We start from the raw sequence: 25,658 nt of genomic DNA on the forward strand, positions 1-25,658 counted from the left end.
ACCCGGAAGAACTACTTCAACAAAGTCCACGCGAGCATAACGCTCAGCGCCCCCTGGCGGCCCGTAGGAAGAATCGATCCAGTAAACAGTGCAGCATCTCGAAATGCCCGTCCATGTCTTTAACCCTTTATTGGGAAGGTGACAATTGTTGATCATTTGAGTTTCTACATGACACTGAAAAATCTAGAAAAATGTTTCAATGGAAATAAAGCTTTGTTGTGTTCCCAATAACGTGTGTCACTGATCAATAGCTCTGAGTCGTGTCACTGATCAATAGCTCTGAGTTGTGTCACTGATCAATAGCTCTGAGTCGTGTCACTGATCAATAGCTCTGAGTCGTGTCACTGATCAGTAGCTCTGAGTCGTGTCACTGATCAATAGCTCTGAGTGGAGTCACTGAGATTAATGTATAGTTTTATTATACAAATGTTATGAGTCTAATACATGAACAACAGCTAACAGCTAAAAAGCTAACAGGCTAACAGCTAACAGGCTAAATAAAGAGTAAAGCAACATTCATGGAGTTTCTAGATTTGTGATTCCTGAGGCGGCTGAAGGAGTTAAACCGTAAACCTTTAGCATCACGCGAGCCACTTTATGCACACTCAGGTCCAAAGTGCCAACACAAACAGAATAACTTATAAATGATCTGTTTTTCACTATTTAAACATGTTCACTGAACTAAGTGACTTTCTTTCTAGATAAATCAGTGTTGGAGCTGTAATAGTGACGTTTGAAGGGCACCAGTTTAACGCTGGATTCCTTCTCAGGACCCGGCGCTTTGTTGTCTGGAGAACAGAAGGAGAAAAGGAGTCCAGGAATATATCCGTCTGTAATAAGGTGATTCTTCGGCGCCGTTGGAAGAAGCCGCGTCGGTGAGCGCGGCTCCGGCTCCTAGCTTCCACTGCTCTCACCGACGCACTTGTGTTTCTTCATGTGGGCCAGCCGAGTGAAACTCTTCTCACAAACGCTGCAACCAAATGGTTTCTCCCCCGAGTGGGTCCTCGTGTGCTGTCTCAGATTGGAGCTGACACCGAAGTTTTTCCCACACACTGAACAGCTGAAGGCTTTCTCCCTCGTATGGATTTTCATGTGCTCTCTGAGATTGCCTCTTTTGCCAAACTTTTTGCCGCACACCGAACAGCCGGAGGGTTTCTCCCCCGTGTGGATCCTCATATGTCCTCTCAGACTTCCTTTTTGAGTAAACCTTCTGCCACACAATGAACAGCTAAACGGTTTCTCCCCTGTATGAACTCTCATGTGCGTCACGACATGTCCTTTAAATGGAAACGTCTTTCTACAGAACGGGCAGCTGAAACCTTTTCCTTCCGAATGAAGCCGCATGTGAGCATTTAAGGATTTCTTCCAGTTGTATTTTTTACCACAAACTGAGCAACTAAATGCATCCGCCTCCGCTTGGACTGCACTTTGCTCCTGAGGATAACTCGTGGAGCGCTCAGAGGAAGCATCTGGTGCTTTCCCAGTGAGACACTCAGCTACGCTATCGTTTCTCAGACGGGGTAAACCTGACTGAGGCTCACGTTCAGTCTCTGATTGTAAATGGCTACCTGGATCAATCTTCCTGTCTGGATCCGGTCCTACCCAGTCAGCTTCCGTTTTCACCTCTTCGGTCTGGTAAACTTGTGAGGACTGAGCTTCCTCTTCATCGTCTCCTTCGCTCTTCACAAGGACAGAATGGAATGTGAACTCGGTGACGCCTGCCTCATCCGGCCCGTGGGTCGCGTGTTCCTCCCGGCTGGTCCAGAGCTCCCCGTGCTCCTCCTTGATGCGGGGCAGCTCTTGTGAGTCCTCCTGGGCCGGGCTGGCGCTCCGTTCCCGATCCTCTTCATTATTCACCAACAGCAGCTTGATGCCTTCAAAAAATAAAGAAATACAAACACAAAGCTGACATCCAAATCACCGACAAACCTTTCTTAGAACTACATTATTTTTTATCAAACATTAATTGGATGTACCTCAAGAAATATTAGACACATATTTTATTAGCATGTACCGACCACGGCGAACCGAACCTGCTCGGTGTGACCGAACTTGCTGCTTGTCCAGCCGTTTTCGTTGTCGGCCGAGCTGCTGCTCATATTCTGCGATGGTCCTTTCAAACAGCTCGAAAATGTCTTCCGCGGCCGCAGCTAGTCGCTGCTGGACCAAAGCCTTCAGGGGTCGAGCTTCGGCCATTTGCGCTAAATCTCATCAGGAGTCGCACTGATGCTACGGCGCGTCTGGTTCCCCGATAGCTAGCTAAGCTAGCTTCATTAGTTTCAATGAAACGAAGGCAACAGTAAACTGCGAAAAATCTAGTTTGCTCTATCGAAGTTCCTCCTCCGACCGTCGTGCCAGCAAACTACGCTAACGTATTGTTGTTGTTTTTCACTTTCGGCTAACAGGATGGCGGGGTGACCAATGCCCTACTCTGCGTCTGACGTAATACGTCACCGTCATGTCAAGCCAATCAGGGACAGACAAGAGCCCCGAGGCCTCCGCTGCGTCTGACGTAATACGTCAGCGTCATGTCAAGCCAATCAGGGACAGAGGAGAGCCACGAGGCCTCCGCTGCGTCTGATGTAATACGTCAGCGTCATGTCAAGCCAATCAGGGACAGAGGAGAGACCCCCGAGGCGTCACAATAGTAAAACGTTCTCAGGACGTAAAGGCTGCGATTTTCTTCGCGTCTCATCACTAAGCCTTCACCGTACTAGAGTTTGAAACATTTCATCCGGACTAACTGACCATGGCTGCATCCGACGGGACGAAGCCCCTTCAAAACGCCATGAAAATGGCCAAAGCAGCGATACAGCTGGACGGAGGCAACAAACACAAGGTACGCGACAAAACGAGAGTTTATACCGGTGAGAGAGGTAAACAACAGGATGCTAGCTAGGGTGCTAGATAGGGTGCTAGCTCTCCTGTCACTTCGCTAGGGTGCTAGCTAGGGTGCTAGCTCTCCTGTCACTTCGCTAGGGTGCTAGCTAGGGTGCTAGCTAGGGTGCTAGCTCTCCTGTCACTTCGCTAGGGTGCTAGCTAGGGTGCTAGCTCTCCTGTCACTTCGCTAGGCTGCTAGCTAGGGTGCTAGCTCTCCTGTCACTTCAGCACGTAAATACACCAGATAGGCAACGCCTCTGATGCTCATGATCTAACGGAGGCTCCAGCTAGCAGCGTGCTAACAGCTGATCCGCCTCGGATCCTGTCAGTCTTCCCACTGAGACAGGATGAGTAAAGGGTTAATATGAACAGTTTATTCATGGTTAATATGAATTCACTTGAGAGATGGTTAATTTATTCAGCGCAGATTCGAGGAACATGCATAGATGGATCGATCGATGGACTTCCCAAGTACTGAAAAGTAAATAAAGAACTGGAAAGATAAATGATAGAATATAAATGTTGAAATAGCAACACAGAACCCAAGACAAATTCAAACCTTCAGAGTTACACGACCATTAAGTTCAGGGACAGCTCAGTGACTCCTAAGATATTTTATCTATTCTTAAAGAGAGACTTATCAGTATATTAACTCAAAAGTAATCCCGTGTTCCTTTAAAGCGCTCATCGGATCAGATTTCGCATGAATGGCTTTTACTGTAACATCTGAGTACTGGCTTTTACTGTAACATCTGAGTACTGGCTTTTACTGTCACATCTGAGTACTGGCTTTTACTGTCACATCTGAGTACTGGCTTTTACTGTCACATCTGAGTACTGGCTTTTACTGTAACATCTGAGTACTGGCTTTTACTGTAACATCTGAGTACTGGCTTTTACTGTAACATCTGAGTACTGGCTTTTACTGTAACATCTGAGTACTGCCCCGCCTCCCTGTTTACCATGAACGTATTCATTCTCGCTGCCTAACAGGACACCACCCGTTTGTTGTGTCTCCGCAGGACGCTTACTGTGAATACCTACGAACCATCAACTTCATATCAGGCGCGCTCCTGGAGGCCGCGGGCTCGGCCTCAGCCAGTATGTAAGCTCTTCAGCATGCAGCGTGACTGAGGATAAACTGCTGTGCGACTTCTTTTGTCTGTTTGCCCAGCTGTAGATACCGAGTTGTCCCAAAAGGATGCCAGATATTTGTCTGAGACGCAGTGATGTTTCAGAATTGTCCAAGAAATGCAACATTTTTCAAAGTATGTCCTGTCAAAAAAAACAAGGTTTGGTTCCTCGATGATTCAGACGACGACAGAGAAGGTTTGAGGTACTTTTAAAAACAAATTTATAAAAACATATAGGATCAATCATGAATAAGAATTGAGGTAGAAATCCCGACACTGATTGGCTCTCACCGGGGACTCTATTGATTTTTCTCTATGATCATTTTGATTACTTTCTTGTCTTCTTCTCCTTGGTGTGTTTATATCTCACCCTCCAATTCAATGCTTATTAGAATGCGGAGATCTGATTGGCTCAGTGAGATCATTTGTCATGATTTACAATTAAATAAAAAAATCAGTCAGAGAGCACAGACCTCCCCCAAGCAGCTCGTTCCCCTCCTAACTGGATCTACACCGTCCACACGGTGATCTGGATCAGCACCAGAGGGTTCTAGATTGGTCTCGGTATCTTTAAACACCAACATGAAAAGTCAAAGTGAATCAGAGCTGATGTTTATTTTTAACTGATTCTTGAATCCATAAATGGGTTTAATGTTAAAACGTAATGTTTTTTCCAAACATTCCGGATCTGATCCAGATGAAATTTGGTGGTGAGATAGAGCCCCCCCCCCCCCCACCCTACATGACTGTCAAATTCCATAAACATCTGTCAATAATCAGCCGAGATATTGAGGAACGAATATTGACGCTCCATTGACCGCAATGCTAACAAAGATTTCAAAGTGATCCAGAATCCAGGATCTCTTCTGGATCGTCACGGAAATGTAATCACAAGTTTCTGGAAACATTCCCAACGTTTCCTGAAAATTCCATCCCGATCCGTCCAGAACCTTTTGAGTTATCTTGCTAACAGACAGACAGACAGACAGCCCCCGGCTCGGCGGCGGTAATTAGTCGTCCAGGCCGTACTTTGCTTCCTGCCCAGTGGAAGCAGGGCTAGGCTCCTATCAGGTGGGTGAGACGATGGACCAACGGCACGATGAGCTGCACACTCCAGAAACGTTACCCAACGGTGGTCCAGAGTGTCCTTCGGGAGTCTAACCGCTACAGAAGCTGATTGTTGGCGCAGTGGAACCGCATCTCTGATGCTGTGATTATTAGCAAACCTCTCCCGGCTGTCCTCTCTCTCCTCCCTCAGAGGAGCCGGAGTCGGAGCCGGAGTCGGTGGAGGTGGCGCGGATGTTGAGGCTGGCTGAGCAGTGTCTGGAGCGGGCCAAGTCATTTGTCGGGAACGCCAGCGACGCTCCTGCTGTCCTCTCAGCCGTCACAGGAGGAAAGACTGGTGAATGACTCCTCCCCATGTAGAAGAGCTTTTATTAACCGTTAAACGACTGCTCGACGAGGGATCAGGACCTTTCTGCTCTGTGTCCGGAACCCTCCTCAGATGCTCCCGTTGCCCGGGGGCCTCAGGCAACCGGCCCCACAAAGACCGGCCACCGCGGTGCTGGGGGGCGCTCCTCCTTTCTGCCTCCAGACATCTTCCAGAGAATACAAACGGCGGGATCGCGGGACACAAGCAGACAGTACTGGACGCTTCTCGTGTCTAAATATTGTGCACCACCGCGGGGAGAGCAGAGCTCCAGCTTCTCGTTTCCTTCTCAGTTTCATCCTCAGTCTCCTTTATGCATAAGAATATTTCTTTAAGTATGGAGTGAATGAATAATGCGCAATGTAAGTAAAGCGCCTTCGACTGTCAGGAACAGCGCGACATAAAACCAACGCATTATTATTATTATTATTATCATTATTATTATTATTATTATTAGGAAGGAGAGATTGTCCTCTTGACATTTGACCTGAAGCAGCGTTTTGTGCGTCGTGTGTGTTTCAGGGAGCCGACGCCCATCGAAGAAGCTTCACGCTTGAACCAGAAGTTGAAAGCCAATTACGAAGCTCGTCTGGCAAGACTCGCACCTGGTCAAGCCTACCAAAAGACGTCTCTGGTACGTGTGTGTGACCATTGTCTGGAAGAGATGTCCTCGCATGTCCCGCCACCCTGTCCCGCCACCCTGTCCCGCCACCCTGTCCTACCACCCTGTCCCGCCACCCTGTCCCGTCACCCTGTCCCGTCACCCTGTCCCACCACCCTGTCCCGTCACCCTGTCCCGCCACCCTGTCCCATCACCCTGTCCCATCACCCTGTCCTATCACCCTGTCCCGCCACCCTGTCCCACCACCCTGTCCCGCCACCCTGTCCCGCCACCCTGTCCCATCACCCTGTCCCGCCACCCTGTCCCGCCACCCTGTCCCGCCACCCTGTCCCATCACCCTGTCCCATCACCCTGTCCCGCCACCCTGGTAGATGGCAGCAGATTGTCCCACTCATCCTTCCTTTGTTTACTACATTTGCGAGTGCCATATGTTGGACACCCCACACTGACGTCCACCCCTCCACACGGCGCTGTTGGTGGGGTGATTTGGCATTTGTCCCCATGCTGCCCGTAGGTGTGAGTGTCTGAATGATTGTCTGTCTGTGTGTGGCCCTGCGATGAACTGGCGGCTTGTCCAGGGTGTACCCTGCCTCTCGTTGACTGCTGGGATGGGCTCCAGCTCGACCCGCTAACGGACAAAGTGGTTGAGAAGATAAATGATTGGCTGTCCGTCTGAAGTATTGTATGTATTCGATCTGACTTTCATATTTAAGCTTGATTTCATGTTCGGTTTTACACCGGATTCCATTCCTGCCGTCTGCATTGATCCGGGCTTGGGACCGTCTCCACGGAGACGCTGCCTGTGCTACGATAGCTCCTGCTAACCGTGCTACCTATGAAGCTGCATTGTTAAGAGAATATACAAATTAATTCAGCATCTGTGAATGTTTAAACACCAAATGTTAGTGTGTTTCTACACTGGTTCTAAAATATGTGAGTAAGTTGTGAGCAAAAACCTTTTCTCTTATGTCATTTTTTTTATAAAATTGCCCTCGTTTGTTTGTTAAATATCTTCAAAGGATTTCATGGAAATATGTTGAGGTGGACTTTTGGCCTCGGAAGTGTTGATGCGATGTCGGAGGACTCCTGATGTGGACTACGCATTGATTTTACATTGCTTATGCAATTTGTTTCCGTCGGGGGATCTGCTATCTTCAGCTGACTCTCGGTTATGCGCTCATGTGACACATCATGACAGATAATTATAGGCCAATCAAACGGACATTTCCAGACCGTCACAACCTTTCGTTGGAAGGATTTGGACGACCATTATGTGACTGAAAATCATTCAAATAGAAAAAATAGATTCTGATATATCCAGTTTTTGCTGCTAACTTAAACTGCTGCTGATGAGCACATGATTCTAAACGCTAGGGCTGGGTTTCCATGGGAACAACTTAATTTAGCATGAGGCACGTCTAATATGTCGTTGGTGCAGTGATGCAACAATCAATTATCTGATCCCAAAGTTGTGTTTTTAAATGGACGTAGCTTAGAATCTATTTTCTGGTTTATTGACTGCGGAGTTGTCGGCGCGCCGGCTGTGCTTTTATTTTGTGGAGTCCTGATTTCCGGTCGCGTGTGTTGCCGCGCTGATGGGCGGGTCTGTGGGCTGGGGGGAGTTGTCGGAGCGCCGGCTGTGCTTTTATTTTGTGGAGTCCTGATTTCCGGTCGCGTGTGTTGCCGCGCTGATGGGCGGGTCTGTGGGCTGGGGGAGTTGTCGGCGCGCCGGCTGTGCTTTTATTTTGTGGAGTCCTGATTTCCGGTCGCGTGTCCTGCCGCGCTGGTGGGCGGGTCTGTGGGCTGGCCTATTTAAGGCCAGAGCGCGTCTCAGCTGAGCGGCTTTTCCACGCGTCTCCCTGCTGAAACACACCTTCACGCAGGAAACCCATATATGGTGAGACTGTCTTCCCTTAGTTCCGTTCCCATAGCGACGCTAACGAGCTAACCCTCTGTCACTGGTGTGTTTCTTCGCGTGGACTCGTTTAGATGCCCAAAATGTTTCGCCGTCCCGCGGAGCTCCGTGTCCACTGGAGAAAACTAAAGGCGTTCTTAAAGGTAAAGTTCTAATCGGACCTCGACCCAGAGAGGGACGCTCTGGTCTCGTCGAGGACCGGGACAGGACCCACAGAGACTCGCTGTCTCCACGCTGTCTCCACGCTGTCTCCACGCTGCATTGTGTGTTAATCCGGATGCTGATTGGTTCGACTTTGGGCCTTTCTTGATGCGGGTTGTCTGTTCTTGTGGGGTGAGAACCATTTAGGACCTCGGTAGGTTTTAGAACTTCCTCTCTGTAAGCGTCACTCTGCTGGTCGTGCCTCCCAGGAAGATGATTTCCATCGTCCTGTTGGTAACGAGGTTAAATGGATTTCTTGTAAAGGCACGTGTTTAATTTCCTTTTGTCTCCCCGATGCAGACGCTGTCTCTCCAGAGGCAGATGATGGAGAACCTCATCATAGCCCAGGCCAGACAGGATGCTGTATCCTTCCCGTGTCTCATGCCGGGAGCTGAACCTGCTGTGCACCGTGGCTAAGGGGAAAGCTAAGGGGAAAGCTAAGGGGAAAGCTAAGGGGAAAGCTAAGGGGAGCACCGTGGCTAATGGGAGATAGCTAAGGGGAGCACCGTGGCTAAGTGGAAAGCTAAGGGTGCTGAGGCGTGTGCAGAGAAGGGCCTGGCAGGTCTCAGGAAGTATTCAGCAAGCGTCGAGGTTAGCCCCCGGATAACGGGGTCGCACCGTAACGTAGGAACTGCTCGGTGTCCGTTCTGAACCCTTGTCCTCATCGGGCGCCGAGCGTTTCATAGATTTGATATTTGCAGGATGAAATCTGTTTATGTTTTTAATAAGGAATGGAACTTTCCTTAAAGTTTCTTGCAACATTAGCTCCAGCGAAAGATGGAGGAAAGAAGATTAAGACTGCAGGAAGAGGCTAACCGGTACGTTACGCTTCTCTGACCTTCCAGGAGACGTTGAACGCTGGGAGTGATCCAGTAGATCCCAGAGTTTCACAGCAAGTGTGTCAAAGTTTTGTTTTGATGAAACCTTTTGGCAGATTACAGATTATTCTGCATTCAGGTATGGATTCTGGATCACGCTTCAATATTGTGAAACATAGTTTAGTATAAAATGGGGCCAAGCCAACGAAAATATAAATGCCAAGGCAAGGGAAACTCGTAATGTTCCCCCTCCAAGTGGATCCGGATCAGGGAGAATTACAGGATGTACTAATTATTACTGTAATAGAAGGGTCCATTCAGATTCAACCATGAAAACGGGTCTGCATGTTATCAACCCCGTCACGTCGTAGGTTCCGGGGCTGGGAGCGCCGGTGTGCCTTTGGGGGTGGGGGTGGGGGTGGGGGTGTGCGACTGGACGCTGTGATGGTGCGTTTGTCGTTGCAGGAGATTTGCAGCCTCGGGCACGATGACTGAGCAGGAGCAGGAGCAGCGGCGCCTCTACGCCAACGTGCTGGAATACGAGCAGGATCATGCAAGTCTGGGATTAATCTAGCTCCGTAGAAACGGGATTACAGTCGTCCCTCGTTGCTGCTGGGTGTACCGGTACTGTGTTCTACGTTGTGTGCGTGTTTTTTGTGTTGTAATGCGTGCTTTGATAAAAAAAAATGTGAACGCCGTGGAAAGCGAAGCGCGACGTAGCGAGGGACGACTGTACGGAGCGCCGAGCGCTACCGGCGCTGCTCGTTGGTAGCTTCTAATTAAACGTGTTCTCACAAGCAGAGAAAACAAATCTGAGAGTTGATCAACTTGAGTTAACAAATCAAGTCGAGCTGTCGATAAGTCAACGGCGTATTTCCCTTTCTCTGTAGGAGTGGCCTAAACTGTGGAAGGCCAACATCAAGAAGAATCCCGGTGACGCCGCTTTGCTGTCGGGGCTGATCTCCTGCCTGCTCAGGTGACCGACGGCGGCGTCTGGTTGGTCCTCGATCCGGTTACCGTGTCTCCTGTAGAGGGCGCAGAGCTGGACTCGTCCATCGTCCGGGCTGAAGTCGCTGAGGTTGACGAGCTCCTCGGGGGGGGGGGGGGGGGGGCTCCTCGGTGACTCCACCGGGGCCGGATGAGATTCTCCCCGAGTGTCTTACGTCTCTGGACGTGCAGGGACTGTCCTGCGTGACATGTCTCCGTAATATGGCGTGTCCTTCGGGGACAGTGCCTCTGGTTTGGTGGTTCCCCTTTTCAAGAAGGGCTTTCGACCGCGTCCCTCGTAGTATCTTGTAGGGGGGGGGGGCTTCAGGATTATGGAGTCCGGTCCCTGTACGATCGAAATCAGAGCTTGGTTCACATCAAATCAAACCTGTTACCCGGGTGGGTGGGTAGGTGGGTAGGTGGGTAGGTGGGGGGGGGGGGGGGTAGGTGGGTAGGTGGGACTGTTTCTGCGCTGAGGTTGGGGCTTTGAGTTGGATCTGGCCCGCCGCTAGCTGTCTTTGCGCTGCAGAATATCTTTTGACTCTCTTCATCTGTAATCATTTAACACGTTAACTCGATTGTGGCGTTTAATTCACTGTTTGAAACGAGCCTGGGTTGTGTTTGGAACGCTGTGATGTTACAGTCGACGTCTTCCACGGGTCCATTCGGTCGTCCTCGTCTCTCGGTCCGTCAACAAAGCGCGGTTCTGTTTGTCTGGATCATTCCGGAGACGTTTAGTCTTCCTTGTTCTGCATTATTTAAGCCAAAGAAAGGAAAGGCTGGACGTGTCCAGGTTGAACTAGACGTGCGTGTGTGTGTGCGTGTGTGTGTGTGTGTGTGTGTGTGTGTGTGCGTGTGTGTGTGCGCGCGCGCGCGCGTGTCTCCTCAGCCGCTCTGATCATCCAGTGGTGAAGCTGTTAAGGAGACACCAGTACCGGCTTTACAACAAGCTCTACCCCATCGTCAGTAAAAGCCTCCCCCAGAGTCCTGCCCCCCCGCTGCGGCCGCCTCACAGCCTCCCCCCCCCGGGTACGTTCATCCGGAAAGCTCTGCTTTTGATACTAGAGCAGAAATTAGAGCTCTTCAGCCTCATTGATCCGAGTGTACGCTTGTTTTTCATTTCATCCGCTTATGGCTAATTATTATTATAATGGCCTGTAAATAAATGACTGTTTTGAGGTTTCATTTGGAAAAGCAGACATTTTGAACATTCCCAAACCCACTGGGATTCCTTCATGGCAGGAGTTGTCATGACAACCTGTCCAGTAGCGGTTTGTGTCCCTCTGATCAACTCCCTGACCTTGTCTCTGATGTCCGGTTGTGTTTGGTCACACAGGTGTTCAGAGGAAGCCGACCAGACCAGCAGAGGGCAGTGTGAGTGGCTACAGCCTCAGCCTCAGCCCCGGCCCCTCCCCCTCCCCCTCTCACGAGCTGCACTCTCACGATGACGACGATGAGGAAGGGGAGGAGCCTTCTGCACAGGCGTCGGTGGATCGGGAGAACTCCTTTGAAGACCTGGAGGAGTTCCTGACCCAGTTTCACTGGCCACCCCCCCGTAGCAGCGCCGATGACATGGGCACCGAGCTGGCGTTGACCTGTGACCCCTTGATGCTGGCAGAGCAGGATGAGGGAAGCGTCCAGGAGCTGGAGATCAGAGCACTGTCAGAACATCTCAAGACCATTGTCAAGGACATTCACATTGCAATTGGTGAGCATGGCGACGGAGAAAAGGCGTTTGCAGCCGCAGTCGGCCTGAGGCTGCACTTTGCACGCCGTCGGCTTTGATTTGCAGTCGGCTTTGATTTGCGGTCGGCTTTGATTTGCGTTTCGTGTGCTTCTTTGTTTCAGATCAGCTTCTGTCGATGTGTCTGTTGTCCTTCGAGTGTTTGAACACGGCCAACTCTAAAGACCTTTGCCTCGCAAGCATAGAGGAAGCCTTCTTCACACCCCTGTGGCGCGCCCTGGTGGCTCTTTTCAGGTACTGCAGCCTAAAATCTCACAAGCTGAAGGATACTTTAAAGTTCTGAAGACTTTAAAATGTTTTCTCCAAAATGGAATTTTTCTCAGTACAAATGGGGAAGTTGGGCCTTCCGGTAAAGGAAGACCTGCGTTCGAGTATAAAGTCGCTCCGCTCTGACCAACTCGCCACGCAGCAAGACGGCGAGTTCGACTGCTCGGTGAAGCAGTAGCTGTTTGTGGTGTTGACTGCCATTTAGTGGTGTAACGGGTATAGTTGAAGCCAGTTACCAGTGTTTATAGGTATACAGCAATTAAAATATTGCTGTTATCTGGGGGAAAACGAGGTAATAAAAATAGAAGCCTCTTGACTATTGGCTGTAAGCTGCTGACAGACTCGAGACCCGTATCTGGAATGGCGCTGACAAAGGACGTCTGTTCGATGTTTGTGTCGCCCTGCGGTTCGGGTAGAGGAGTCAGCAGAATTCCCATTTCTGTTCTGTCTGTCTCTAATTGTTTTTGTCTGCGACGTGTCTCCCAAAGACTCGGCAGCCCTCCCAGAGGTGGGATTCCTCACTAACAAGTCGTCTTGGAGCACAGGGAGAAATTAATTTGGAACACAAATGCAAAGAAAACCGTTTTCTCATTGACGGGGAAACGTTCTTAAAGGCATGTTTTTAGTTTTGTAGGAATACTCAAATACAATCCTGTTGCTGCTCGTGAACAAAATGGAACGGAACCGGAACCGTTACAAGCAAGTCAAATCAGGAGTCGGCTGTTTTGATTGAAATGAATTCAAGTGCATTGTGGGTCAGTTTTTATTCCCTGAAACGCAACGTTCACACATTTAAACGTTGATTTGCTTCCTCCAAATTCAAAAGGGTCAATGTCTCTCATTGACCAGCGTGTGGCAGTGCTACTCTAAGTTTATAATGTGGACAAATGTATTGGGACACCTCACACGCTGACGGGAGTGTTCCTGACAGTCTGAGTCCAGAGGCCGTTCAGCTTATCTGTGAAGTGTTGGTGCCTCTGTGGTGAACCTTCGGACCCGCCTTCCTGAGACTTCTGGGAAAAGACCGCACGCAGTAAACACAATGAAGTCGGGCGGGTCACGCAGAACCCGGACTCCTCCGCCGGAACGCCAAACGGGAGCGTGTTTACGCCATTCCACCGCACGCTTGGAACGCTGCTGCTATTGTGTGAGCAGGGAGTGTTCACCCCCCCCCCCCCCCCACACACACACACACTCTGTACATGCCTGCCGCTGTGCTGCAGGGCGCTTCGCATGCATGCGCTGTCATCTCAGTGTCGTACTCGATGTACCCAAGGGGAAGTTCTGCCTCATAACAGGGAAAACAAAGTTTTAAGAAGTGATATAAGGTCCGACAAATATTGTTATGCATCTTATCTGGATCTGATCCAGAATGAGGTCAGGAACAAATATTACATTTAAACATTAAACCCATTTATGGATCCAAGAATCAGTTAAAAATAAACTTTGACGTTTCATGGTTGGTGTATAAAGATACTGAGAACAATCTAGAACCTTCTGGTGCTGATCCAGATCACCATGTGGACGGTGTAGATCCAGTTAGGATCTGTGACGACTGCAGCCCCCCCCCCCCCCCAGGTTGACCCCAACATGAGAAGGTCACGCCTTCCGTCTCTGTGCTGGTGTCGCGAATGGAGACGCAAAAATAAGAGCTCCACAAACGGAGATGATTAAGATGGAGCAAATACATTTCACTGTGAAGCTGCACCCGGAAATAAATTACTAACAGCAACTGGAGTGGCACTACGTTTCCCACGATTCCTGTGTCTGTCGTCCACAGGAAAGTCCACAGAGAAAGGGAGGCGGCCTTGGAGACGAGTATGAAGCTGTTTCAGGACGTTTCCCCGGGAGATCTTGGTGTTCCCTTGAAACTGTTCCCTCAACACCCTGGCGCACTACAAGGTTCCTACCCCTACGAGTCTGCTGTCCAGGAGCTGAGGCTTCTCCTTGCAGATTGCTGTCCACAGAGGAAGCTGGACTGTCTGGGTGAGCCTTCGGGCCTTAGCGAGCATATTCTAGGGGACTGCAGAAGTGTTCTTCATATTCTGCATCCTTCAAGACCTGCTCCAGAGTCGGGACCCCCAGATCTGTAGCCACGCATTTGAGGAACGACTGCTCCGACTTGTTGGTTTTATCTTCATGTGGCACGAAAAAGCCTCCTTGTTTGTGTATTTATCACGACTGGGGGGGATTCAGTGTCTCCGACTTCCTGTCGTCCACTGAGATGAGTGTCTGACTTCCTGTCGTCCACTGAGATGAGTGACTCTGTGACTTCCCGTCGTCCACTGAGATGAGTGTCTCTGTGACTTCCTGTCGTCCACTGAGATGAGTGTCTCTGTGACTTCCTGTCGTCCACTGAGATGAGTGTCTCTGACTTCCTGTCGTCCACTGAGATGAGTGTCTCTGACTTCCTGTCGTCCACTGAGATGAGTGTCTCTGTGACTTCCTGTCGTCCACTGAGATGAGTGTCTCTGTGACTTCCTGTCGTCCACTGAGATGAGTGTCTCTGTGACTTCCTGTCGTCCACTGAGATGAGTGTCTCTGACTTCCTGTCGTCCACTGAGATGAGTGTCTCTGTGACTTCCTGTCGTCCACTGAGATGAGTGTCTCTGTGACTTCCTGTCGTCCACTGAGATGAGTGTCTCTGTGACTTCCTGTCGTCCACTGAGATGAGTGTCTCTGACTTCCTGTCGTCCACTGAGATGAGTGTCTCTGTGACTTCCTGTCGTCCACTGAGATGAGTGTCTCTGACTTCCTGTCGTCCGCTGAGATGAGTGTCTCTGACTTCCTGTCGTCCTCTGAGATGAGTGTTTCTGACTTCCTGTCGTCCGCTGAGATGAGTGTCTCTGACTTCCTGTCGTCCGCTGAGATGAGTGTCCCTGACTTCCTGTCGTCCACTGAGATGAGTGTCTCTGTGACTTCCTGTCGTCCTCTGAGATGAGTGTCTCTCTGACTTTCTGTCGTCCACTGAGATGAGTGTCTCTGACTTCCTGTCGTCCGCTGAGATGAGTGTCTCTGACTTCCTGTCGTCCGCTGAGATGAGTGTCTCTGACTTCCTGTCGTCCACTGAGATGAGTGTCTCTGTGACTTCCTGTTGTCCACTGAGATGAGTGTCTCTGTGACTTCCTGTCATCCACTGAGATGAGTGTCTCTGTGACTTCCTGTCGTCCACTGAGATGAGTGTCTCTGTGACTTCCTGTCGTCCACTGAGATGAGTGTCTCTGACTTCCTGTCGTCCACTGAGATGAGTGTCTCTGTGACTTCCTGTCGTCCACTGAGATGAGTGTCTCTGTGACTTCCTGTCGTCCACTGAGATGAGTGTCTGTGACTTCCTGTTGTCCACTGAGACGAGTGTCTCTGACTTCCTGTCGTCCACTGAGACGAGTGTCTCTGTGACTTCCTGTCGTCCACTGAGATGAGTGTCTCTGTGACTTCCTGTCGTCCACTGAGATGAGTGTCTCTGACTTCCTGTCGTCCACTGAGATGAGTGTCTCTGTGACTTCCTGTCGTCCACTGAGATGAGTGTCTCTGACTTCCTGTCGTCCGCTGAGATGAGTGTCTCTGACTTCCTGTCGTCCACTGAGATGAGTGTCTCTGACTTCCTGTCGTCCACTGAGATGAGTGTCTCTGTGACTTCCTGTCGTCCACTGAGATGAGTGTCTCTGTGACTTCCTGTCGTCCACTGAGATGAGTGTCTCTGACTTCCTGTCGTCCACTGAGATGAGTGTCTCTGTGACTTCCTGTCGTCCACTGAGATGAGTGTCTCTGACTTCCTGTCGTCCTCTGAGATGAGTGTCTCTGACTTCCTGTCGTCCTCTGAGATGAGTGTTTCTGACTTCCTGTCGTCCGCTGAGATGAGTGTTTCTGACTTCCTGTCGTCCGCTGAGATGAGTGTCCCTGACTTCCTGTCGTCCACTGAGATGAGTGTCTCTGACTTCCTGTCGTCCACTGAGATGAGTGTCTCTGTGACTTCCTGTCGTCCTCTGAGATGAGTGTCTCTCTGACTTCCTGTCGTCCACTGAGATGGGTGTCTGTGACTTCCTGTCGTCCACTGAGATGAGTGTCTCTGTGACTTCCTGTCGTCCACTGAGATGAGTGTCTCTGACTTCCTGTCGTCCACTGAGATGAGTGTCCCTGACTTCCTGTCGTCCACTGAGATGAGTGTCTCTGTGACTTCCGGTCGTCCTCTGAGATGAGTGTCTCTCTGACTTCCTGTCGTCCACTGAGATGGGTGTCTGTGACTTCCTGTCGTCCACTGAGATGAGTGTCTCTGTGACTTCCTGTCGTCCACTGAGATGAGTGTCTGTGACTTCCTGTCGTCCACTGAGTGAGTGTCTGTGACTTCCTGACGCTCTGCTAACGTTCTGTGCGTCTGTCCTCTGGTCTTGGGACTGGGAGACGGTGTCGGCTCATTGGTTGGTGATGATGGGATGCCAGTTCTTCATGATGGGATGCTTTTGACTTGGATAAACTAACGGTCTGTCTTCTGGGGGCCTTTCACATCGCAGTTGTTTTTAAATTGGGATTAGAACATGGTCCCTTTGTGTCCCGCAGCTCTATGTCCAACTTGGTGTCTGTTTGATGTTACAGTCCGGACGTTACGGCTGATCTGTGCCTGTGCTGAGGACTACAGGTGTCTTCATGAGGGGAACCCGACGCCCAAAACGGCTGCAATGTGAGTAAACCACGAGCCGCACAAAGTGCTTTTACGTCTGTCGCTCTATTGGAGCGCTTTGGCCGGCGCTTCCTGAATCCTGGGACAGGACCGTTCTGTTAAACGAACTACGAGATTATATATGAGACCTGTCGGGGGTTAATTTCTCCAAAATACACGTCACGGGGCTTCAGCTGGAGCCGTTTCTCTATTAAATCCATGCTGGTGACGCGGTGGGAGAGACTGTCCCGAAGGACGTCATCTTGGGGCTCGTCCGCTCAGCCTGCCACAGCGGGGGCCCCTAGAGGGCCTGTTGCCCCCTAGAGGGCCTGTTGCCCCCTAGAGGTGCCTGTTCCTAGCCAGGCCTGAAAGTGGGTCGTCTTGTCTGGATTTGGAACGGATTACAAAATGGGACTGAAGAGAGAGAGGCAGGAAGAGCTGAATTTCTATGACTCCATTTTAATGTCCAGCCAGGGGACGGCTCAGCGGGTCGGAGCGTCAGACATTATTGATTCAACCCAAAACGCTTCATGTTGACATTCCTCCTGAAAGCAGGCGTCGGTTTTCATTCTCTGGACGGTCTAATGAGCCGCCCGCGTCCCAGTTTCTCACCGGATCCACGATGGCTGCTCCATTTCTGTCTCCTTGCATTGGGCTGAGTGTGACGTGATCAGAGAGATTAGAGCTCGAAGAGCTCTGACGTGGAGACGTTTCTGTCTGCAGCCTCCGTCCAGCTCCGTGTGTGTTTGAGAGAGAAATGTTACAGCTGCAAATATAAAACGGAGAGAGAGGGGGAGAGCGAGAGAGAGAGACTTTGTTTAACCTGGAAAGTGAAAGCACGGATTCGTCCGCGCGGAACTAAAGTCCTGGGCGAGTTTCCACACGGACGCCTCTGAGTGTCGGACCATTGACCACGGGACAACGTTCAATGTTTACAGATTTAACTTGTTACCCTCGCCGAAGGGGAGGCGAGGGTATTGCAATTGGGTGCGTTTGTCTGTCTGTTTGTTTGTCTGTTTGTCTGTTTGCTTGTCTGTCCGAGCGCATAACTCAAAAACTAGGAACCCAATCAACTTGAAATTTTTACACAAGCAAGGTTCTGTCCGTGGCTCGGTCCTCCCCGAGAATGGCGTTGATCCGGATCTGGATCCAGATTCTAGAATTATTTTTACATCTGGAATCGTGCCTGTGCTGTAAACTGCCACTTTAAGAGGGAGGGACACGAATGGCATGATGGGAAAAAGAGTCCAGAAGGAGTCTTGTAGTACGTTCCGGCGCAGCAAGCTAGAGCAGGTTTGGCCCCTCTGATCCGGAAGCCCTGTTTACTGTCTCACAAGATTGAAGAGTCTTTTGGAGGCGGGGTCTGCAGTCTCTGATTGTCGTTTTCTAGTTTGTTTATAATTTTATTTAGATTTTAAAATTGTTACAATACAATTGTTGTACAAACTCAGTCTAATTTATTATTAATTCGCTTTGATTTATTTATACGAGTTCTATTGTTTGCGTTTATAAAAACGAGGGCATTTTCAGTTTGTTCTTTGTCCCGAAGACGATCCGACGTGACGTTTTAGTGAAGCGTTGCACCCCTAATGACCGGCGGACAAACCCTTCGGTCCCGCCACGACGTGGATGAGGAGGCGTCTCTGGAGTCTGTCCCTGTCTCTGTCCTCGTTTATTCTCTCACCGGCGTCTCCATGTTTTTGGCAGCTCTTTTGTCCGTGACCGACTCGGGGCTCATTTGTTCTCCTCGTTTTGTTCCTGTCCTCCATTGTGCTGCTCCGCCGGTTGCCATGGCACCCCGCTGGTCCGTTTCAGCTGCTTTCTGTCCTTTCTCACCGTCCACTCTCGGCCTGCTTCGTGAGCTCTCATTAGAGCTCACTAACGCCAGCGTTCCTGCCTGTGGGACGATTGCGTCGTGTCTCTGGAATGCAGAGACGGCGTTCGTGCGAGGGGGGGGGGGGGTGTGTTTGTTTACATTAGTGGAGATTGTGATTCAGCGTTTCGATTGCGTGTGGGCGGTCCAGCTCCAGGGGACGCATGAGCCTGTCCACACCTTAAAGGACCTGCAGGACAAGAATATCCGGTTGCGTGTGGCCGGGTCAGTCGGGGGACGGCAGCAGCGAGGCGTCTCACGCGACGTAGCAAGCGAGTGGCGAGCCCTGCGTGAGAGTCCTGATAAACAACCCCCCCACCCCCCCCCCCAACAGAGCTCAGGGAAGGGGAAAAGCCTCATCGTTGCCATCTCTGCACGCGTCCCGTTGGGGTCTCCATTCTGTCCCCCGGGTAACGTCTCCTCCTCCTCCCGACAGCGGCGCCGATGACCTGCTGCCCATCCTGTCCTTCGTGGCGCTCCGTTGCCAGTGTCCTCAGCTGGTGTCTGAATGTGCTGCTCTGGAGGAGTTCATTCATGAGGGGTGAGTGGACACCATGGACGGGGACGGGGACGAGCCGATAATGGGATCCAAATGTCCACCATTGAGAGAGCTGGATCGGTCTGGGAGGCCTGCTGGGTTCAGATCCTCCAGCATCCTGTGTGTGTGTGTGTGTGTGTTTGTGTAGTTGGACACGGAGGGGAGGGACAGCCGTCAGCGTTGGGGATGGACGGACGGCTGTTGGAGACCCTCAGTCATCCACATAAGCAGGAATAAAATAAAGACGTCATAAATGAACGTCCTCACGACAGAAACTTGGTCCACAAAACAGATTTAAGCGCACTGTCCCGGCCGAAGACAGCAGGGACTCCCGTCTCACTGTCTTCGTCTTTCCCTCTTTGTGCCGGGCTGTGCAGGGTCGAGTCCCTCCAAATGGGTGGAAGCGACCACTAGCATGTTTAGCATGTTGTCTTCCGGATGTCTTGCTATCAGCTGATGCGTCCTCTCCTCCCAGCTTCCTGATGGGAGAGGAAGGCTACTGTCTCACGTCCATGCAGAGCGCCCTGGCCTACGTCCAGTCTCTGCGCGCGGGACCGGCTCCGCCTCCTGCAGACCTGTGAAAAGGTGAGCTCAAGTCTGGGCCCTTCCTCTGTGTGTGTGTGTGTGGTTGGTATTCATGAAACTAGTGAGGGTAGAAACGATTAGTAATATTCTAGAGTTACTCTTAAGGGGTTCTAGTTACTCTTAAGGGGTTCTAGTTACTCTTGGGGTTCTAGTTACTCTTAAGGGGTTCTAGTTACTCTTAAGGGGTTCTAGTTACTCTTGGGGTTCTAGTTACTCTTAAGGGGTTCTAGTTACTCTTGGGGTTCTAGTTACTCTTGCAGCTTTGAAGGTCAGCTGGTGTCTCCAGACGTGTCCAAACAGCGAAGACATTTTTGAGTGTCTTGTCTTGTCTTGCAGGCTGCTGCAGGCGCATGAAGGCCTCCTGACAGGCGCTCCTGCCCTTCCTGCTGCAAGTCATCCGACGCATGTCCGACGCATGTCCGACGCTGCATGTTGACCGGGGGGACTCGCTCTGCGTCCTGCAGAGGACTCGTTGTTTCTGGCTGAGTCGGCGCCTCAACGGGCTTTACGGGCACCTGGATGGACGAGCTGTCACGCCGTGAAGCATTGCTGCGTTGCTTACCGGGACTGTCCTCTGGTGGGGGGGCTGTGTGTAGTGGGGGGGGGGGGGGCAGTCGCTCCGGTGGAACTCTAATGATTCGGTGATTCGGCGTCGCCGCTTGGAGACGATTAGATTCGACGTGGACCGTCTCTGCTGCCGTTTTTAAATTCATTTCTCTGAGAGACGCCGCCCGGTTGTCCAGCTGAAGGGGTTAATGCGTTCATTTATTGATCTGCAAATACAATCACTTTTTTTAGAGCATGTTGCTCTTTTTAAGCCTTCCGTGCGCGTTCTATGAATTTACTACAGTGTAGTCGACATTGAAGACGTCGTCCCTCCTCCCGTTTGTGTCCATGTGGTGTTATGGATGCAGCGTTCTTTTTTTTTACTCTTTAAATGTGAGGTTTAGTTTTACTCTGACATGAAGAGACGTTTTTTTACATGTAGATTGTTTGAGTTTCATCTGTAGAAATGTTGAAAGCTCTTTTCTCTAATGTGAAGGAGCTCTAGAAAACACGGCAGTGCCTCTAGAAGTCACCGATTATCGGAGACGGTCGGGTTCCGATCCGGCTGGCACTGACTTAGGTTCTCCATGTTGAATAAATGGGCTAAAATATGCACTAATGTTTGCTTTGTGTTTTAAAGCCGACTGAAAACGACTGTTTTAACCGTCATTTAACTCGTTTTTCCCTTTTTGCTTGAATTTGTCTAATTTTTACGTGTCCGAGTCCAAAAGATGTGAAAAGATGATGCGTCCCGGCGTTTCATGGCTGTTTATGTGGCGGTAATAAACACTTGTGCAGTTGTAATAACGAGTCCGGAGTGGGCTACGCCACTGATTTTATTGTGCGTTTAGCAAAGCTTATGACAATGATTAAAGTTTTACTGTGAATGTTTGAGGCGTGTTTGGCTGACGGATCAATAAAGACTGATTTTCACATGATTGATGTCCGACTTCCGTCTGTCCTCTGTCTGTCCACGACGCGCCAACGGGTTTCTGGCTTTCAATGTCGGCTCCAAAGGTTGATTTGGTGTTTAATGTCCTCCCCGTTGATTCTGTGCACGCGCACACACACGCACGCACACACACACACACATGTAGGAGTCCATCCACAGAATTCCTTTCAGATTCTTCCGTTCCTTTCTTTTCCTCTCGGTACCTTTTCGGCCCATTTGGACCCGAGTCGTTTCCATGTCAGTTTGTTCTGACTCGGCTTTCTAGCTCTTCAGTATCAAAAGCAACTTTTCATTCCTCCTTTTCTTTTATATTTATCTTCATTTTGGCTCAGAACTTTAAAGGTCTGTCAGAACTCCGGAAGTCTGTTTACTGAAGAACTGCTGCGTGGATCTGGATGAATACCGATCTGACTTGGATCCATTAAATTCTGAGAGCGATCCAGATAGAACATTTGACATGACTGTCAAATTCCATAAACATTGATCAATAATCAACCGACATATTGAGGAGCTAATTGTAAAGCTCCATTGACTTCAATGTTACTCAAGAATTCAAAGTAATCCAGAATCCAGGGTCTCTGGTGGATCGTCACCAAACTTTAATCGGTTCCTGGTAACTCGGGTCTTTTACATTTATGTCAGCCGTGTCTCGCAGATCGATGACATCATCAGGACGGAATACAAAGTGCAGCTATTCGTACAGAAACAGGCGGTAAGACGTGAAACCACGAAACGGCACATGCAGAGAAAACAGCCGCTAAAACTCAGAACAGTCATTAGAACATCGAGTTGAGACACCAGTCAGTTGTGTGTGGCTGGGATTCAGAGTTACGGGAGAAGTCTGTGGTTCTGGAGAATAAAAGAATAGCCATGTTTCCGTGACGACAAGGGGGTGCTGGAGCGTAAAGGTTCTAAAGAAGAGCCTTTAAGTCCTCGGGGCAGTTGACGGTGTAGACGGCGTGTGACGCGTTTCGTCTTTCCACAAGGGCGGCAACAGCTTCGCCCAGGTCCAGCTGGTTCAGGTAGCCCGGCACCATCCGCTCGGGCGTGGCTACGCCGGTGTCGATCTTCACCTGCCAGGACGGGGGTTTAGAGAGGGGGGTGGGACACGTGCAGGAGGGGGTTAGAAAGACAGGGGAAAACACACAAGCGTGCAGAAACCGCGTCGACCCAGTCAGAGACAACGCCGGGCCACTTCAGAACTTCTCTCTTTGGAAAATGTGACACGTCAGCATCTTTCTATGCGCTCCAGAGTCGTTCAAGTTCTAATTATGGTAAGACTCTTGTTTTCTTATCGGTACCATGGCAACAGGACCACAAATCCAATGATTAAAACCATCTGAACCTTCTTGCTGTGAGACGATGGCGCTACCCACTGCACCACCATGCTGCCCCAAATGGAGCCAGTCAGAACAAAACAAAGACAAAAGGTTTATTTAAAGCTGAACTTTTGCTGGTCTGGCGGGTTCTGCTGTGAACTGCTGAACAGATCTGCGGTCCGGTTAGCGCTCCTGCTTCAGTCTCACCTGGTTGACCTTGCAGGGCACCTCTGGGTACTCCTCTCGTAGTACCTGGCAGAAGGCCAGGGAGCTGGCAGCGCCGACCGTCAGGAAGCCCGTTCCAGGCATCAGCAGCTTCTCTCCGCCTCCTCCTGAGACACAGAGCAGCGTTGCTGTGACAACCGACGCTGGCAGCCATTTCTCACGACACACTCGCCTTACCTGGAGTACTGGACAGGTGCTGAGGATGTGTAGATAAACGGGTTTTTACGCTCGTGAATCAAGAGACTCTGATTATCATTCATTTTTTGCTGAATTGTATTTTCGGGTGTGAAATCTTAACCTCTCGATGGAGGGAAAGACACGTCGTTTGCTTTCAGGTCAGTAGGAGTCCTCGGCACGTCTCCAGGCAGCTCACATTACACAAAGTCGACAAACGTGCCACGCAGGTGAAAGAATGTGTCACCTGTTATGAAGGTGTAGGTACAGGCGGAGTCGTCCCTCACCAAAGGGAAGAAAGCCTTCCACGAGACGAACGTGCTGAACAGCAATGTCTCCATGACCTGCAGAGACGGTCAAAGGTCAAATCTCAAACAGACCAAAAGGTGATCCCTGTAACGGAGAAAAACATTCGGACAGTAACGTGCAGGGCGAGTGTTCAGAGGGAGAGGGAATGGAGCTGTCCGTGTGTCGTCACCCAGTGCAGCTCCTTGAGGGTCTGGGTGTGGGGGGGTCCGCCCTGCCACCAGCTGAAGCCCAGAGAGGAGATCACGTCCGTCACCTTCCCCACCTCCTTCAGCAGGGCCTGCTTCACCTGCTCCACGCCCTCCTCCGACCCTGGAAGAGAGGAGGAGACGCTCCCGGCTGAGAAGCTGTGTGACGTTTCAGGGTTCATATCGCTTGTTTGAGTCACAGGGTCACAGGGTCACAGGGTCACAGGGTCACATGGTCGGCCCGTGATCCGGGCGGAGCCGTCTGCAGACGTGTCTGTGGGCTCCCGACCTACAGACCTACAGAGCAGCATTGTTCGAACATCCTGAGAGGGGGGGGGGGCTTGGCTCAGTCTGGCCACTGGAGGATTTTTCCACTGTTTCTTTTCCACGTTTCCGTGGCGACAGATGAATTAAGGCGATAGGACGATAGCTTGAAATCATTGACTTTATGTCTCCCCCAGTTCCCCTGGAAGGGTGTGTGCTGATGTGTTAGTGGACACGGAAGGACACGGAAGGACATGGAAGGACACGGAAGGACACACGGAAGGAGACGGAAGGACACGGAAGGACACGGATGGACACGGAAGGACACGGAAGGACACGGAAGGACACACGGAAGGAGACGGATGGACACGGAAGGACACGGATGGACACGGAAAGACACGGATGGACACGGAAGGACACGGAAGGACACGGAAGGACATGGAAGGACACGGAAGGACACACGGAAGGAGACGGAAGGACACGGATGGACACGGAAGGACACGGAAGGACACGGAAGGACACACGGAAGGAGACGGATGGACACGGAAGGACACGGATGGACACGGATGGACACGGAAGGACACGGATGGACACGGAAGGACACGGAAGGACACGGATGGACACGGAAGGACACGGATGGACACGGAAGGACACGGATGGACAAGGAAGGACACGGAAGGACACGGATGGGACTTACCCACATTCCCCAGGATGGTGGTTAGGTTGTCCTTTGTTGAGGGACAGACGAATGATCGGAGGGTCTCGAGCCGACTGCTGTCCCTGGAGATCACTGCAACTTTGAAACCTGCACACACACACACACACACCCACACACACACACGCACACACACACACACACACGCACACACACACACACACACACACACACACACACACACACACACGCACACACACACACACACACACACACACACACACACGCACGCACGCACGCACACACACACACACACACACACACACACACACACACACAATCCGATCGAACACAGAAAAAGTCCGATCTGGTGACCGGACGCAGACCAGCAGCCTCACCTTTATCCAGCAGCGCTTTCACGATCCCGGAGCCCACGACGCCGGCCCCCCCCAGGGTCAGCACCACCCGGTCCGCGTTCGACATGCTGGCTGCTTGGAGGATGGAGGGACACGCTGGAAGCTTTAAACCCCACTCAGATCCGCCCTCCGCCCTGTCACTGAAGCCACGCCCCCGGCCACGCCCCGTGGATTCCATGCGTCACTGACCGGGCGCAACAGACGTGCCTTAATAAATGCTGCCCTCCAGTGGATGAGGCGCTTTTGACACAAGAAATAATATACTGTATATTAAAAAAATATATATATTTTGACTAAAATCATGATCAGTCGTCACGTGTTTTGTCTCTGGGTGTCTTGTCTTTCAGGTGGACCAGCATCTGTCTCAGGGTGTTTTGTCTTTTCTTGAAAATGATTGAGTTTCCCAGAAACACCTGCCATGTCGGGGACAACAACAGCTTCCTTTTGTCCTCCCTCTCCTCTTCCTGGTTGTTTTTGTTGATATTTCTGTTGGTCTTGACAGACACCCAGTTTGGACAGACACATGTCTTCCCAGCACTCCATCTTTGGTCTTTCCGTTTGTCCTGGTTCCCCATTAGGAGTAGAAGTTGGTTTGTAAATTAAATAAAGTTGAATCAGGACTTCTGCTTTTACCAGATGCCTTTATGAAACAGGTAACAGTCATTCTTCTTTAATACGTTTCTACGGGGTCACTTCTGCACCACTGAGACCAGAAGACGTAACATTTGGTCAACGTTCAGCTGACAAGCTAATACTAGTAGTATAGTATAGAACTAGTACAAGTAGTATAGTATAGAACACAGGGAAGTTTGTCCAACAGCAAACTCCCGGGACGTGACTGCCCCCAGGTGGCATGAATTTGAACAACAGGCCTGAACGAGTTTCAGCATTTCTATAACTTGAAAGCATAAACTTAACAAACACACGTCGCAATTCTGGCTTGAATGTTTGGCATCAACATCCAACA

The 25,658-nt window shown here is 50.6% G+C and overlaps 3 protein-coding genes across 3 annotated transcripts; 1 reads left to right on the plus strand and 2 right to left on the minus strand.

Annotated features, from left to right (window-relative positions):
• Positions 1-691: 691 nt before the first annotated feature.
• Positions 692-2,751, minus strand: LOC137893575 (zinc finger protein 300-like). Its single transcript, XM_068738986.1, has 3 exons — positions 2,745-2,751; positions 2,034-2,201; positions 692-1,874 (listed from the first exon to the last, which is right to left on the minus strand). The coding sequence occupies exons 1-3, from the start codon at positions 2,749-2,751 to the stop codon at positions 895-897; spliced, it is 1,155 nt and encodes a 384-aa protein (XP_068595087.1). The 3' UTR covers positions 692-894.
• On the plus strand, positions 2,750-20,223 carry vps9d1 (VPS9 domain containing 1). The gene is given in 16 exon segments (XM_068739137.1): positions 2,750-2,839; positions 3,903-3,971; positions 5,274-5,656; positions 5,965-6,076; positions 8,481-8,543; positions 8,946-8,998; positions 9,464-9,551; positions 9,889-9,974; positions 10,875-11,014; positions 11,322-11,693; positions 11,834-11,963; positions 13,777-13,982; positions 16,587-16,671; positions 18,960-19,064; positions 19,537-19,646; positions 19,983-20,223. Coding segments are annotated over 15 exon segments (2,088 nt in total). The 3' UTR covers positions 19,643-19,646; positions 19,983-20,223.
• Positions 20,224-20,255: 32 nt separating this feature from the next.
• On the minus strand, positions 20,256-24,758 carry si:dkey-238o13.4 (uncharacterized protein LOC560780 homolog). The gene is made up of 6 exons (XM_068739138.1): positions 24,674-24,758; positions 24,318-24,425; positions 23,341-23,480; positions 23,110-23,206; positions 22,671-22,795; positions 20,256-22,217 (listed from the first exon to the last, which is right to left on the minus strand). The coding sequence occupies exons 1-6, from the start codon at positions 24,756-24,758 to the stop codon at positions 22,056-22,058; spliced, it is 717 nt and encodes a 238-aa protein (XP_068595239.1). The 3' UTR covers positions 20,256-22,055.
• Between the last annotated feature and the right edge of the window lie 900 nt (positions 24,759-25,658).

This window comes from Brachionichthys hirsutus, chromosome 5, assembly GCF_040956055.1.
Source record: "Brachionichthys hirsutus isolate HB-005 chromosome 5, CSIRO-AGI_Bhir_v1, whole genome shotgun sequence".
In the NCBI taxonomy this organism is placed as follows: Eukaryota; Metazoa; Chordata; class Actinopteri; order Lophiiformes; family Brachionichthyidae; genus Brachionichthys; species Brachionichthys hirsutus.